Here is a 17,525-nt window from a genome sequence, read left to right on the forward strand (position 1 = left end):
CAGCTTGATGTGGACAGAAAACCAGTGGGACAAGAAGTGATCCAGAGTAAAACAGTTGACAGCAGGCATGGAATGGGAAGCAAGTATTTTTCAATGAAGGCACTGCTGATTCCCCAGAAAACTGGACCATAAATTTAAGCATAGAACATTATCAAGAAGACGACTTTATAGGTGGCAAATTTGCTAATCTAAGGGACTTAAGAATAAGCTTGTGACAGGCTCATTTTAACTAATCTTGCAAGAATTGAGATAAGCAAACTTTGGTACATGGCATTATAGGATGGAGGTTGACAAAGAGGGGGTTGGTTATAACATGACGAGTGTAGTATAAATGTCGGTGGAACAGTGCATGAGGACAGAGTAACTCTGTCCTGATGCACCGTTTCACCATGAGATAAAATGTCTCCCATTTTATCTCAAGGGAGACATTTACACAGCTACAAGCTCAAGTAAAATCTGCCTTTTGTCAGTCATTCCTGGCTGGACTGAGTCTTCAGTGTTTGCCCTAGCATCTTTTATGCATGGGTTATCTGAAAAGTTCCCTGTGGTGCCAATCTTGAAAATGTCACCTGCCAGACATCACAATCTGTGTTTAGAGAACAAAGTCAATTATATTTTAAGAAACAACCAAAGGATTAATGCTTAGAAAGTATAGGAAAATTTTAAGTTTTCTGTTCAATAAATTTTTAGGGAAATTTTTAAGTTCATTTTTTTAACCATCGGAAAGCTTTAAAATACCATATTATCAACGTATTTTAAAAGCTTCTGCTTAGCTGCCTATATACAGTAACGTATGTAGGAACATCTTATTTCTTATCAGTTTAGACTGATTAATTACTAATTTCTTTAGCATGGTATTAGTGAGATCGACGCCGATCAGTTGATACAATAAACTTGTCCATCTACAGGCTCATCCTGATCCAGAATTTAAAGTTAACAAGAGGGCCCTTGAGATAAAACCGAGCCAACAGTTTAGTTCTCTTGGTGTGGGAAATGCTGGAGGAGTCTACTCATCCCTGGCTCCAACCACACCGGTAATGATCAACTGGCATGGACAACGCTGTCTTTCATATTTAAAGGTTAGTCAAAATGTGATGATATTTTTAATTTTAAGCGATATAATTGTTGTAAATTAGAATATTGTGAAAAATTACTATTTTTAATATCTGAAAATATCGCATAATTATGAGTTATTGCATATAATTTTTGTTATAACATTAATGTACAGTTTATGAATTTATTTTTATATCTTCAATATGTATGCAGTATATGAGTTATGAGTTTATATCATATTTCAGTTAAACTTCTGACTTATGTTTGTTTCAAATATTAGGACCAATGGTTAGTGGATGCATCAGTGAACCTCAATCCCAAGTTAAAGCTGAGTCCACGTAATCAAGTTATTGCACTCTATGCAATCACACGCTTGGACATTTCTAACAACGCTTTAACTGAACTGCCTGACATGATCTTCCAACTTCCTAGTCTGAAGGTATGAGATAAATTAATCTTGCTTAATTACAGCTTTATCAACTGAATTGCACAATTTATGTTTGTCATATAAGGCATGAAAAAGAATGTAATATATAAAAGGAAAAATTGAATATTCTATATAGCCTTGTATACACAGCAATTATGGGGCCTATAGTGTACTCAGCATTTCGATAGGACTACAGTGAGCATTGCCAGTATGCTAAGACAGTATTGCTCATAATGATGTATTAGAACATGAGCTTAAAACATTATTTTATATAAAAATCAAGTGACAAAATTAAATTACTTGGTTACTTTAAATGTTAAATTATTGTGGGAATATTATATATAAAGCCTCGGATTTTCATGCAATACACTTTAAGATATACTTTCCTTTGTTATATTTATTGTGTTTTTGTAATCCTATACAATTTTTCCAGACCCTAAATGCAGCCCAGAATAAAATAGAGAAATTGCCTCCAACCATTGGACAGTTTATTGATGGCACGATGACGCTACCAAGGAAAGGATCCAAGAAAGAACTCATTATAGGCCCAGTATCAGTGTTAGAGGAAGTTCATTTACAGGTACAGTACTGTATTGTAATGTATGCCTTGCATTTTATTTATTGTTTAGGTACAGTACTCTCCAGGTTCTGCATGATGGGATATATCTTAGTTCACTTTTGATGTGAAGTGAAAAACATAGATTTTTATAGTTTGCTACTCACTCCCATAAGTAAAAAATAAATGTTATTAATTTTTTTAATTTTTATTTTTATATGGTTAAAAATCAATTAAAAATCATAAATACATGGACATCACTGGTTTGATGATTTTAAAAGTGTAGTACTTGAGTGTGATAGTGAAAGTCAGTGATGTACACCAAAACACCACATTCCTTACACCATATCGTTACCTATATTCATTTTTTTATGTTCTTGAGGTTATCTTGAGATGATTTCGGGGCTTAGCGTCCCCACGGCCCGGTCCTTGACTTGGCCTCCTTTTAGTTACACCCCCCCTGGAAGCAACCTGTAGCAGTTGTCTAACTCCCAGGTACCTATTTACTGCTAGGTAACAGGGGCATCAGGGTGAAAGAAACTCTGCCCATTTGTTTCCGCCTCCACCGGGGATCGAACCCGGAATCTTAGGACTACGAATCCGAAGTGCTGTCCACTCGGCTGTCAGGCCCTTATTTTTTAAGACCATCCCTATGGTCTGTTTTACACACAATACATTTCCTTTGGGATCTGGCTCACTTTGTAACAACAGGTGGTAGGTTGTCATGGCAGGTCCACAAATTGAGTGAAATATTAATTTCACCACCTTCTCATATTATAGATAGCCTTTAACCCATGTACTGTGCAGCTGTTTAATGTGACAACTTTCTGGTGCATGTGCAAAAATTATTCCCCCCAAATTTTTTATTAACAAATATTGTTAACATACATTCCCTGATCACAGGAAACAAGGAAGTTTCACAATTCACGAGTACTTGGTGAGTAGTTTCCCTCCGGCGCTTGCATCAGGTCCATCCTGGGGAGGGAGTTGAAACAAAGATAATTATACATATTTATTTCAATGTCTCTGAGTGTATTTTTCTCTTTTTTTTTTTTTTTTTTTTTTTAATTATTTTAATATTTGTTTTAATATTATTTAATAATGTATAATTTGAGAAATTTATATAATCAAATGCGTGAAACATTGCTGTGCTAAAAACTATGTTTTACAAGTTAGTGACATGACTATTATTTTCTCATAACAGTAAAACCGTGTTTTTGCTGTTATTACACTGCATACATACTATATATAACCATCTACATTTTCATGCACCATGATGAGCCACCTAGTATTTCTAGCGAGTCTGGTTTAATAGTCTTATAACCAGTTACATATCGGAGTTTGTCATAGACACGCATTGTTTGTATGAAGTTTTAACAACGTGCATTGTATGTATAGTATTTTCTTCCTATTTTAAGTATTTATACTATGGTTTTTCAAGTGTAATGATGCATTGGGATGTTAATAGTATTATTTGTATCACAGTGTGTGTAGAATATTAATATACACAGACATATTCATACCACTAATATGATGTCAAATTTTATATACTTTGAACAGTAAAACATTGTTTGTGATGTTGTTACACTATATATACACACATTATATATAATTATCTACATCTTTGTTCACCATGACAAACCTATAAGCTGGTCTGGTAGGCCCAAACATAGCCCAGCATCAACATGCTAATCACCTGACGACACCATTTGACGTGCCATAGTGCTTTCAATTTAATATGCACATCGCTAACTCTAGGCAGAATGTTGTTGCTATTATCAGAATTTTGGTTACCAAGTCCTGAATATGAATAATTTTCCACAAGTTTATTTTCTAAAGTGGTACGAGGTAGTTTCATGATTAGATGTACAAAACAATGGCTGAATGCTGTGGCTGTTTGGTGCTAGGAACATCATAACTAGCATTGTGTTCACTGATATCTCGGCCTTGTACATAGTCTTTATCACAGTCTAGATCATCTATAGCACTATCATCGCAAAATAATTGTAGTTACTTATTTTATTCATCATCATTATTAAGTGGTGGTGTGGTCCCAAGCTGCATGGCAGTGCAGTGAGCTGCTGCTGCATGTGCTACCCTTGGCTGCTCACTCAGTTCTAAGGCTTTCACATCCAGGAAGGATGCAGAATTTTTTTTCAAGATGGTATCTATTTACCATCTTATGCCTCCAGCTTGAGGAACAGGATACAAGCCCCCTTGTACCCGTAGAAGTTTTGAACAATTCTCTATACAGTTTCTTCAAACAAGTTTTCTCGGTAAGTGCACCACCCCTCAACCAAAATATCTCGGTGAGTGCACCACTCTTCAACTAAAATATCTCAGTGGGCATAGTACAGGGCTTAAAAGAACCCGATTATTTAATTTTTAATCTCATGCCTGATCTTTCCCATGGCCTAGCCCAAACTAACATCTTGAAACTCATTTTATAGTATTGCATTAATAAATATTCAAAATACGTATACAGAGAAACATTAGTTTAATTGCATAGTACCATTATAATAAATCTTAATGCAGTATAAATATTTACATTTTGTGCAAAAAAGGTCCTGAGATAGTAATCATTTTTCCTACAAGTTCCTTAAATAAATATTACACTGTACTAGTTTGGCATGGTGGGTTCAGGAATGCATCCCTCTATGAAACTGGGAACATACTCTAACACAAAATATACACTGTGTATTTTTTCAGATAAGTATTGTGTTGAAAACAAAATATTTTATTTATAATTTAGGACCAGTTTATAATAAAATATTTAAAAAAGATTGGTAAATAAGGTTGCATTTTGATGGCAAAACATTCTCTTTTTCAGGATAACAGACTAGATTCTCTGCCAGATGGCATCTTCACACTTCCCACCCTACAGCTTCTTGATGTATCAAACAACAAGTTATCAACATTACCCTACAAGATATGGACGGCTCCAAAATTAAGAGAGCTCAATGCTTCTCTTAACCTACTACATGACCTCCCCATTCGACCAGATGGACTATGCCATGATACAGGTTATTGTTTATTAATGAGTTTAGTTATTATAGTGGGAATGAGATAAAATATTTTAAATGTACAGTAGAACATTATCTGCTATCTTCTGAAACATTACACATATCAGAGTAGTGTTAGAATTTTTCACTAAGGAAAATGATAAAAAATAAAATGGGCTCAGTTTTCATTACAAGTACAATAATGTATTATCTGCTCCCATGATCACATTAACATGAGACAAATATGGTGTAACAACCAAGAGGAGGAAGTTGTGTGTCAAGTTAAAGTAGAATATTCAGGCTGCCTCAATACAACGAGAACAAACTGCGAGATAAATCTGGTATTTATAGCAATGTGATAAAGTTTGTGAGAAAGATGGATTTAAAAGTACTGTACTGTAGTTGTATTAAGAGAAAACTAGCTGGCTCTAATGAAGACACTGGCAGAAGTACGAAAGGAGAATAATAGCATATACTATATCTTGTATATACGATGTACTGTACAGTATATTAAGAAAAGGAAATAGTGTCAAATATTGGGTAATCACCAGAAGGCATTAAAATATTTGATTGTGATTAAAGATTGGTGTTGTTTAGGGTAAGTTCAGTAATAAGATGTTCCTCCAGGATATGTGGCTGACCACATATCTTGTGGCTGATGACCTCATATATTGTGAGACTGATGACAAGATAGTTTGTGGTGTATCCAAGTATAACTCTGTGTTTTGTGTGTGGTACACTAGAATAAAATTTACATTTTTCTTAGTTTCAAGTGGTTGATTACCACAAAATACCCATATTGATATGTTGATGTCTTTAGAAATATAATGAGCACAAAAGTATAACAGATGACAATCTTAAACATGGCCATGGAAAAGGGAGTTTTTTTAATATAACAAAATAAAACATTTTATCATAAGATCGGTAACAGAGAAGTCATAAGCATGATACTTTATACATATTGTATTTGAATTAAAAAAGTTATCTTAACCCTTTGACAGTGGTTATCGTCAATTGTTGATTCACAGGGTAATGCGGTTATCATCATATAAAGATTTAAAAAATTGTCTGGGTTTTACATGTATGATGCTAATATGGATATAATAGGTCTATGTGGATGAAATGGAGTTTACCTTGACCCATGGGAAAAATCTTACCACCATTTCATGGTGCAAATGCAGTTATCATCATGAATGCTACTATGGGAATGCAGTCATCATCATATGATGATTTTAAACAATTATTGTCTTGGTTTTACACATATGATGCAAATATGGATATAATAGCTCTGTGGATGAAAATAAAAAAAAAGTGATAAAACAATCGGTGAAACATCAGAGAATAAATCAGGAGGCATCGGCAAAATAGAGCACCAGGTGTTGACAAGTGCCAGATGCAGACTTGCAGAGTGCCTTCACCCAATGAAATTATAAATATTCACTTATTTTCATGTTTTTCCTTATATTCTGCATACTAATTAATAATACTTTATTAAATTTTTTTCATAGGTGGGTATGACCCACCTATGCTCCATAGCAACTAAGTTTTTATTTTTATTGATTTTATTTATTTATTTATATATACAAGAGTTCTTACATTCTTGAACAGCTAGCATGCATAGCATTTCGGGCAAGTACTTAATCCTAATTTTCCCCGGAATACGATCCGCCGATTCGTTTAACAACCAGGTACCCATTCACTGCTGGGTGAACAGAGGCTACAGTTAAGAATTGGCACCAAGTAAATCCTTCCCGGCAAGGATACGAACCCAGGCCAAAGCGATTGCAAAGCACCGAGCGAGTCTTTTACCACTGTGCCACGGCGACTGTATAAATGGAGATTTATTGGTTTTATATAAATTACCTTTGGTTATTGTACTGTGATGCGGACTTATCTGAGGATGTTTCTGGATTTCGTTTTGTTATACTTTTATTGCTCTCAAAAAATTTGTTTACAGACCTACAAGTTTGTAGATCAACTTATAAAATGAACATAAGTGTTTATTTTATAAGTTTGTCACTTTTCAATTATTCTTAATTTTCTAACATGTTCAGATTAAAGAAGAGTGATGGTGGACAGGTGACACGTGGACAAGGACAAGGAATCCACTAGAGTAATTGGTTGATATTTAGAGAGCCTGCACTCTACAACAGAGTTTAACTCGCTAGAAACTTTTCAGGGATGAGTTCAGATGCAATGAGTGAGATGAGTGATGAAGACAGCATGTCATCAACTAGTGACCTACATCTTAGTCTCTTGGATGATCCAACAGACGAGTCTCCTGCACGGCGAAAGACCCCAGACACTAGGTATGGACATAAAGGCAATAGTTGTGTATTATTTCCAGAATTTCAAAGTGCCTTATTGAGAGAATATTTACTTTGAAGTTTTTTATAAATTTTGTTATTAATATTATAATAGGTTGAATATTGTAGATATTAACCCTTGGAGGGCACAAATCATATACAGTATATATATGATTTTGGTCTAACTGCCTGGAGGGTGCAAATCATATACATATGATTTGCAGATGTAAAATATTAAAAATAATCCTACACATACACAGAGCTCACATTTGCTTCCTCAGGCTTTCTATAACTGTTCCCCCCTTCCCCCTTATCTTGAAAAAAAAATCCTGACTCCAGGCACACATGAAGACTAAATAAAAAAAATTCCTTTATTATTCAATTTGTTTCAGAATTTAAGCCTGAGTCTGCTGTCAACTGAAAGATAGCAAGACCTTCATGTATTATAATGACTGTTTTCCACCGCCAGAGGAGTGCTTTCCTTGGGGAAACACGGAAATGTCATCACATGTTGCCGTCGTCGAGAGCTGAAGCATCACAGCTTGTGGTCCAATTCAGTTGAGATTCAAGAGTCACTAGTGGGTGTGAGAGAGACAGAAGAAGAAACACTGTCTAATCTACAATCTCTCAACTTGTCTCACAATGCCTTTACATCCGTTCCTAGTGGTTTGGCTTGCCTGGCACTCTCCCTTAACCGTCTCAATCTTAGCTATAATAGGTGGGTCACTGTAACTGGTCAGTTTAGAATAATCTCCATGACTGATGATATTGAATTTATCTGCTATCAGATTTGGTACTATATCTTTTGGTTATCTCTGTTCCTTGTTATTACTACTCTACTTTAATTTATAATACATTAATAAAGATAGAATGACCAGACTGTTCAGGATGTGTAAAATTTTACAGAAGAAAGGTAAATGAAGCTTGATTTAGTTAGCTGTGGTGTGTGAGGTGCTCAATTGGAAGTTTGAAAAAGTTTATAAAACCGAACCAGTTTGGAGCCTGAGATTGCTGGTAACAAACTGCATACTCTTAAGAGTAGTGTCCCCATGGCTTTCCTCCTTCCACTGTAACCAGTGGTGGGAAACGGCTCTGGCAAGGTTGCGTATTGGCCATACATGCTTAACTCAGTCACTTAATGGAGCGCCGCCCTGCTCCTTATTGTCCAAACCGCATTGTCCCTCTTACAGTCGTGCATATCCTTGTTGAATGTCCTGACTTTCAGGACAAGCGGATCTTGCTTTCCAACCGTCCCACGCGTTCACTTGTCCCTCGATAGAATTCTTGGTGAATCGGATACTTTTGATATCGTTCACCTTGTGTGTTTCTGTTCTCATATTGGCATCCTTAGTGATATTTAGCACCCTTTGATTATTCCGCACATTTGATGGCGCTACATAGCCTTCCCGGCTTGGTGCTTTCTTTGATAATTACTTACTTGGAGCCTGAGAGTGAAAGATGATACGTGACTAAAAGCAACGTAAGATAATACAGTAGTCACTGGAGAAAGAATAAAAATATACCTAGAGGAACAAGATACAACAAAAGCAATAGGACTTGATATCACCACGGCTACTTAAGGAGGCTGTGGAACTACTGCACTTTTTTGTCAACTAAATAAAATTTAATCAAATTCTTGACAGATCTGGAAATCTGGTGCAAGGCAAATGGTCACTATTACAAAAAAACAAAAAACAAGGGAGGTATTATAATATTAGCACCGTGTATAATATTAGCAGTAATAGTAATGTGTATTTTTCTACATGCATGTTGTCAATGTTGCCTACTTTGTTTTAAAAGTCTTAATTTAAAATGATACATGTTATGAAGTTGTTAATAAAAGAAGTCTGATGTGAAGATTCACTTGCATTTTCATATGTTTTGATTATTATAATAGTTATTAGGAAGATTTAACCACTGTGCTGCGCCAACCGAGAAATCTCGTTCTGAGAGTTGTACATTTTTTTTGTTTTAATTAGGCTATATTTTAATGTTTTAAATGTTTTCATCACTCTTTGTGTTTTGAAATGAAAAAAGTTAAGTTTGGAAACATTTTGACATTAACTTTACCTGAACATTTATAAGAAACAACAAAAATATGTCCTTTACAATTGCACTATGAAGTTTTTGCCAAGAACAGGTGCGCAGTGCAGGGGTTAAAATTGATGTATAGACTATCATTATTAGGGGTTTACCTTGCGGTTACCTTGCGATGATTTCGGGGCTCAACGTCCCCGCGGCCCGGGGTAGCTATATATTATGTATGCTATTTCATTTTTCACTCACATTATTGTCTGTTGTTGCTGCAATGCTTTAGTAAAACAATACTCTTGGAGCATATTATAATTCTACCATTTGCCATTTTATTCAGACTAAACGAAATGGGTTCAGCCAGCAGTTACCCAGTTGGGTTGAAGCAGTTAGACCTGTCTCACAATCGTATCCGAGCCTGGCCCACTGTGGCCCATAGTGAGTCCCTGGAAAGCCTCGAGTCTACTTTATCATCTTGTTATGCTCTCGCAGAACTCTCAAAGAGTAGCAGATTTTTATGTCAAGGTATTGTATTTAATTTGAGAATTGGTGCATATTATATATTCTATATTTAGTAAAATATTATTTAGGAACCAATGTCTTAAGTTGCTCTATAATTTACATTTGATTGTAGTATTGCTCTGCACAGAGAATAATTGATGAAATCTAGCTTTGGTTTTTACATGAATGTTTATGGTCACAGCATCATGGCTTATCACAATACAGTATGCAAATTTTGTTTTGTACCTGCACTACAAATGGTGTTACTGTTTCTTCTCCCATCCCTATGTTGTGCAAGTAGCTAGAACTAGTAAACACCTACCCTTTTCCTTCCTCCCACAACACAATTCTATAGGCCGCAAGTTTGGCCAGAATCTGAACGTGCCTCGAGTAAGAGGGGGTACAAGTTCTCCTCTTGGTACTTCCCCTACGCCTGGTCACTGCATCCATCGTCGTCATATTCGCCTAGAATCTCTGCGAACGTTAATCTTGGCTGATAATCAGTTGACTCGACTCTGCCTGTATCTAGATGACAACGAATTTTCATTACTGAATGAAGTTGATGATAATGAAGTAAGTAAATTTTTCAATTTAGTTAAACATACTGTATTGTACTAATAATATACTGTACCTTATTATATAGCTTTTTTTGTTAATTTATTTGCATTTTAATCATGATCAAAATTTTAAAGGTAGATATCTAAAATAAGATTTGTGTGGTAAAACTGTAACAACTTATGGCACTGTTAATTTCAGACAAGCCCCGTCCGAACCAGTACGCCTAGGAAATCATGGTTGTTATTTCCAAATCTCTCCATGTTGGATGTTAGCAACAACCTTTTGCGTGATTTGCCTACAACACTTCACGAGCTTACAAATTTATCTGTAAGTTAAAACTATGAAATTCATTACAAACTATTTGGAAATTGGACTTAATTATACCAGCAGGTTTTCACATAGAATGTGGAAAGTTTTTCTTGAAGGGCAAGAGACTGTTTTGGAACATAGAAACATAAAAGAACACAAATTTCTTGAGATGGAAAAAAAAAAGTGTGCATTGGAGGTGTTAGAATGTCATAATACAATTTTTCATTGATATAGTCAAAATCAAAGTTAAAGTAACTATGCTGTTACGTCGGAAGAGGGGTTATATATGCACAGCAAAAGGGCTGCTCAGAAGTATCATAATAATTTTCCTTATAGGCAAAACTTTGTATCCAAATGAAGCCTACTCTCAACTTTGCATTTCCCTAAATAGTTTTATGCAATTCAGTGATATACAAGATATGGTCAGATAATGGTTTTAAATTAAATAACCATATTATCCTGTATCAAATGTTCACTGTATTTGGTACAGTACTTAACGGATTCCTGATGTTCTTCAAATTTAAAATTTTTCACAGGTCCTGAACATATCTGGAAATATTGATATTACGGAGCTGCCACCTGAGATGGGGCTCTTGTCCCGCCTCTGGAATCTCAACACCCGAGCATGTTCATTACAAGAGCCTCTCAAGTCCATGATTGAAAGCAAGAAATACAAAACTATGGATGTCATTGGTTATCTCAAGGTCAGTGTTTATATGGTGACACATAATTATGAAATTTATGATTTTGAATATTTCTTGTTTAATACCAAAAATAGATATGTAGTTATGGAAAGCTAAAGGCCCTTGAAGTAATGTAGTGTGAATCATTATGAGAAGGTTGTGTTAATGCCTGATTGCTGCATTGCAGCTTTTGATTGGTTTACATCACTGGGTATGTTTTGACATCTTGTTCCCTTCAGCCGCTACTGCTCCTCAAGATAAGAACCTTGTGTACAAATTTTCCCAGATGACTTTTCCCAGATGATCCTACATTTTGATCTTTGAAGAATCATTATAAGAGCTGTTTTTTGATATTCATAAATAAGAATGTGTATAAAAAAGAGAGAGAGAGGCTTGTCATTGAAAGCATAAAGAAGTTAGAATATTGGTACTGTAGCAGAATGAAAAACAAAGCAACCCACTTAGTCATTCTGAGCAACCCACTTAGTCATTTCTTTTGGCAATATGCATCTCTTCCATGGATGTAACACCTTACATCCTCTGTGTGATGGGATCTTTTTCATTCCACCCTTGCCTAGCCAAGAATGGGGGAAAGGGAGATAATGAAGAATTCTTATTCCTGACCAGAATGTCAGGTCTGGGATAGGTGTAAATGCAAACAAAAATGCAAACTAAAAAGAAGTTAATAGGCCACCACAAAGCTAGCTTGGTAATGGGTGGATAACAGGACTTAGTGAGATGCTGGCTACCTTGATCCTTTGTGTCAATAGTGCTGTCACCTGGTAACTGTTGGTGTGTTTTGATATGTTAATGCTAGTTTGCTGAGCCATAATTGGTATTCTTGTTAATTCTAAGTTTTAATTGTAGGAGATTTTGGTGGGTCATTATTTTGTTTATCTTATAGTGAGCTGATGCCTTTATTAGTGGCATTTACTTAAAAAAAATTATTAAGAGAAGAATGTTATGCTGGAGAACATGTTGAAAATCATTCAGTAAAGCTGTTGTTTGAATGTTTGCCAAAAAAGTAGGTCATTCGTGTGATTAAGGACATTTCTCAGTGTACCCTTGAATAACTGCGCTCAACTAAATTAACATTTTTGCAGAGCATACTAGAGGATGCAAGACCATATGCAAGAATGAAGTTGATGATAGTCGGAGTTCAAGGCATTGGGAAGACTTCACTTCTGGAGCAACTACGGCATGAAGGGACTGGATCATACAGAAAAAAACCAGCTGAAGTGAGTGCTAACATAGCTTTTATCTTTGTATTACAAAAATAATTTATATTTTAAAACGATTAGTTATTTAAATATATGGAATACATTTCCCATTAAAGCACACGTAGTATGCAACTCAGAAAATATAATGTTAACATGAAAGCATTAATCGGATATGCATGATCATATTTCGGCAAAATAATTATTGTAAATATTAAATAAATGTAATACTTTTTTGGTAACGTTGCAAATTGTTTATAGCACTGGGCAAAAAGAATGGGAAATAAAAACATCAATACACGTACTTCACGAGGCACCAGCATGTCCACTGTTGGTGTTGATATTGGAGACTGGATATACGAGAAAAAAGTTAGAGGCCATAGTAACTATGGTCCAGTGGTTTTCAGGTTTGTAATTCTCATGTTTTCAGTTTTACAGTCCTTTAAGTATTATTAGAAAATATTGTTCAAGCTGCATTTTCTTTCTGCCATTGCCCTAGTTGGACAGCCAGAGGCTTAGGGCTTGCGCTAATAAGCCTTGATAAGCTTGCACCTTGATAAGCCTTATCAGGCTTATCCTAAGCCTGATAAGATCATTAATTAAAAATATTGCAGGGTTTTCTCTAGTGATTATTTAAAAATATTTTTAATTTAGCTTCAAAATAGGTATAACATTGAATATATATTAGATACTAAAAATTGGGCATAAAGTGAAATTAAACACTCCATTCTGAGCAGGTTGTCCCTGTCTGCATCCTAAAATGGAGCAAAAATAGCTGAGCCTAGTCTCAATTTACTTGCCAGGCTTGGTGTGATTTGTATTTCCAGTGTTTGAATGGGGTAGAGAAGAATCAACTTTGAAGCCAGGAATGGGAATGCAAAAGACATAAGAGGTGATTGTCATAATACCCTATATAGCACCCCTCCATGCTGAACTAGGCAGTTTTGCCAATTACCATAGTACTGGACCTTAATGTCCAATAAGAAGGATACAAAACTAATGCTTTAAAACTAAGCTTTAAATTTGCTCTGTACCTAGTGTTACCCAATCTCCTAATTTTTATGTAATATCAAACAACCTTATCATTGTGTTCATTGCTGTCTTCTTTTATGTGCTAGCCATATGCTGTATTGTGACTACCAATTTTTGTCAACTACCATTCAAGCTGTCATTGCAATCAATCTTATATTGTTTCTGCTGTATTGTGCCTACCAATTTGTTGTCAACTACCATTTTAAGCTGTCATTGCAATCAATCATAGCTACCTATGTGCTTTAATATACTGTACCTATAATTTTCTCTCATCTTTTTTTTTTCATTCCATGTAATCTGTTATCATTTTTTGTCTATAAATTTTGCAAGTATTTACCTCCTTAAAATTTTCTTAGATTAAGGACCTGCCCGAAACGCTGCGCGTGCTAGTGGCTTTACAAGACTGTAATTACCATATTTGTATCCTCACATTCCTTATGTACATTCTTGTATATGCATAAATAAATAAATAAATAAATAAAATGCAATCGTAGATCATGTAACAAATGACAATTTAGACATTTACCTTAATGGTGTAGTGTCCATACTTCAGATACCACAAACTATTACAATAGTTTGGCCACCAAATAACATCACAAATTTTTTAACCAAGGTCAATGTAAATAATGTCGTAGAACATGTTCTGTTGTCCTCTTGCTAGGCTCTGCTTCTTTACTGTGACAGGCATAAAGAGAGAAATATTTCCCCACATAGTTTGCCATCTTCATGCAACGTTACATTCCTCCATTACACTTCATATGTTTTAGCGACATAACAAAGAATACCAGGGCTTTTTCATAATTCAGTATCAACATAGTTATTTATACTGGTTAACAGATCCTATGAAGTGTAAGAGGAGGTCAGGTCAAGACACAAGTGCTCAGCAATCACTAACCTACTTTGTTTGGGCACCTAACAAAGAATTGAAATGGTTGTGACAGGTAAAGATAAACACAGTACAAATAGCAACAACAACTGTTCCTACATGCACCGAGGTAATAGCCGAATGGACTCGTGTGCCTATAGGAAAAAGTCAGGGAGTATAGTACATAAGGGGGGCTGAAGTCAGGCAACTGAGCAAGGGCATGACACTACTGCCTGGTTGTGGCTGGTATAGGTAGCCAGTCAGGCCAACCAATAGTTAATAAGTACTTGTTGGCAGTTACCTGTAGTATCAAGGGAGTGTTCCAAAGAACTCGGTGAGTTTTATAAAATTACCTCTGTCAGTTATTCTAGGCTGGACTGCAAATTCAGAAGTAACTCCTTGCACCTATTGTGATCCTACAAATTGAATAATCCTATCCAAGGACACATGGGAACATATCTTTGACAACAGCTGAATGTGGAATCTCAGAAATTCCTTCATTTAACCATCTAGTTGTTATCAGCTGTCAATAGTTTAAACAATTAATCTATTCAAGAAATGTGTTATTAAATATTCTGCCATAATTTTTTATTTATTTATTTATTGCTTACTGGCTTGTTTTGAAGCTGAACTGAATTAAGATGTAACTCTGCTTTCCTTACCCTAGGTATGAATGTAAATGTAAAATCATGCTTAGTCAAGTGGGATAGATATTTTAAAGGCTTCATATATTTCCCAAGTAAATATTGCAGTACTTATTTTTCGCCTGTACTTTAGTGTGAACTCTCTGCTCTTTTTTGATGATTTTTTAGTTATTTTGGTCATAAAAATCTATATAATTTTGTAATTCCTTTAATTTAACTGGAGATTTTAGAGACAGCCCTCAGCTTTAGGTACATGAAAGAGCTTCCATAATGGGTTTTTACTCGTATACAAAAAAAGAAAGGCATTAGACTACAAAGCACTATTTTTCTAGGACGTGGGACTTTGGTGGTCAAAAGGAATATTACGCTACACACCAGTACTTCCTCTCTAAGCGATCACTCTATCTTGTGGTGTGGAAGATCAGTGATGGGGAGAGGGGTGTTGCAGAAATATTACAGTGGCTTGTTAATATTCAAGTAAGTATCTCTTATCAGTATATGCAGTCTTGATTGCCTTAAGAGAAAATATTTATTGGAGTACTTCTTTAGGAAACATATATAAACATTTCCTACAGAAGCAAGTTCTTGTATTTTAACTAAATTTCAAGTCTGCACTTGTGTTGCTCATATATGCTTGATAATGTTTGTGTAATATTTAATCTACAACCGTGTTCAACTCACAAGTGACCAACGTCCTCAATTCACTTTCTATCCCTGGATTAATTACATAAAATGTCAAATATCTTTCGATTGTGAAGGGTTTTACTGGCATTTAGGTGATAACTGTTGAGAAAGAAATAAACTAATGAAGATGAAAAGTGGCATATATTGGAATAATTTTACTCTGATGAACAAACCTCTGCTGCACAAAACATTATTGAATTGCTCATTATAGAAATAATGACAGAGGTACAATGACAGATAAAATACAAATATTATTACTCTTTACAGTAGTGCATATGTTTGTGTCAAGTAATGAGGAGTGTGGAGTACACGCCTAATTATACTTGCGGGGGTGAGCCTGCGCTCTTTGGTCCCACCTTTCAACTTTCAATCAACTGGTGTGCAGATTCTTGAGCCTATTGGGCACTATCTTATCTACATTTGAAACTGTGTATGGAGTCTGCTCACTACATCAATGCCTAGTGCTTTCCATTTGTTAACTACTGACGCCAAAAAAGTTTTTCAAATGTCTTTGGCTCACTTGAGTACTCAGTTTCCACCTATGTTTCCTTGTACATGTACCACCTGTGTTAAATAATCTGTCTTTATGTACCCTATCAATTCTCCTGAGAATCTTGTATGTGATGATCATATCTCCTCCAACTCTTCTGTCTTTCAGCAATGAAAGGTTTAGTTCCTGTAGTCTTTCCTCATAGCTCATACCCTTCAGCTCAAGTACTAGTCTGATGGCAAAACTTTGAACCTTCTCCAATTTAATCATGTACCTGACTAAATATGGAATCCATGCTGGAGCTGTATAATCCATGATTGGTCTGACGTATGTGGTATACAAGGTTCGGAATGATTACTTACACAAATTTCTAAAGGCAGTTCTTATATTGGCCAATCTAGCATATGCCACTATGATATCCTGTTGATGTGGGCTTCTGGAGAGATGTTTGGTGTGATATCAAACCCCAGATCATTCTCTCTACTTGACTCTTGAAGGCTTTCACCTCCCAGATAGTACCTTGTGTTTGGCCTCATGCTCCCTTCATCTAATTTCATTACTTTACACCTCACTGAGTTAAACTTTAGTAGCCATTTTCTAGATCATTCCTCCAGTTTGTCCAGGTTGTCTTGTAGTCTTTGTCTATCTTCATCTGTCTTGATTCTTTTCAATTTTTGCATCATCAACAAACATCGAGAGGAACGAATCTATACCTTCTGAAAGATCGTTTATATACAGTATATCAGAAACAGGATGGGTCCAAGTACAGAGCCCTGTGGCACTTTGCTGATGACATCTCGCCACTCTGATGTCTACCCCGTCACAGTTATTTGCTGCTTTCTGTTGCTTAGATACTCCCTTATCCACTGAAGCACCTTACCTTTTATGTGGTACTGTCTCAAAGGCTTTCTGACAGTCCAAGAAAATACAGTCTACCTACCCTTTTCTTGCTTAATCTTTGTCACCTGGTCATAGACCTCTTAAACCTGTGAGGCAAAATTTGCCATACCTGAACCCTTGGTGGTGGTATGTCACAACATCCCTTCCTTTCAGATTTGTTACTTGTTTTTTCCGATGATCACCACACCTTGCTTTGTGTGGTATGTAAGTTAGGGATACTGGTCTATAGGTTTTTTCAGATTTTGTTTGATGAATAATTCCAGTATT

The 17,525-nt window shown here is 35.6% G+C and overlaps 1 protein-coding gene across 12 annotated transcripts in view; it reads left to right on the forward strand.

The window, feature by feature from the left end:
• Lrrk (Leucine-rich repeat kinase) overlaps positions 1–17,525 on the forward strand; it is a 111,580-nt gene that overhangs the window by 42,549 nt on the left and 51,506 nt on the right. For 7 of the 12 annotated variants that reach the window (XM_069334565.1, XM_069334563.1, XM_069334574.1 and 4 more), the window contains 13 exons: positions 909–1,079; positions 1,334–1,492; positions 1,914–2,060; positions 4,867–5,059; positions 7,218–7,347; positions 7,814–8,062; positions 9,716–9,900; positions 10,178–10,449; positions 10,633–10,761; positions 11,280–11,447; positions 12,530–12,664; positions 12,905–13,050; positions 15,517–15,661. In XM_069334565.1, coding sequence (XP_069190666.1) covers positions 909–1,079; positions 1,334–1,492; positions 1,914–2,060; positions 4,867–5,059; positions 7,218–7,347; positions 7,814–8,062; positions 9,716–9,900; positions 10,178–10,449; positions 10,633–10,761; positions 11,280–11,447; positions 12,530–12,664; positions 12,905–13,050; positions 15,517–15,661 — 2,229 coding nt within the window. The remainder of the gene's footprint in view (positions 1–908; positions 1,080–1,333; positions 1,493–1,913; positions 2,061–4,866; positions 5,060–7,217; positions 7,348–7,813; positions 8,063–9,715; positions 9,901–10,177; positions 10,450–10,632; positions 10,762–11,279; positions 11,448–12,529; positions 12,665–12,904; positions 13,051–15,516; positions 15,662–17,525) is intronic. The other 5 variants (XM_069334567.1, XM_069334569.1, XM_069334572.1 and 2 more) reach the window with 1 other exon arrangement.

The sequence above is a fragment of the Procambarus clarkii genome, chromosome 31 (assembly GCF_040958095.1).
Source record: "Procambarus clarkii isolate CNS0578487 chromosome 31, FALCON_Pclarkii_2.0, whole genome shotgun sequence".
Classification (NCBI taxonomy): domain Eukaryota; kingdom Metazoa; phylum Arthropoda; class Malacostraca; order Decapoda; family Cambaridae; genus Procambarus; species Procambarus clarkii.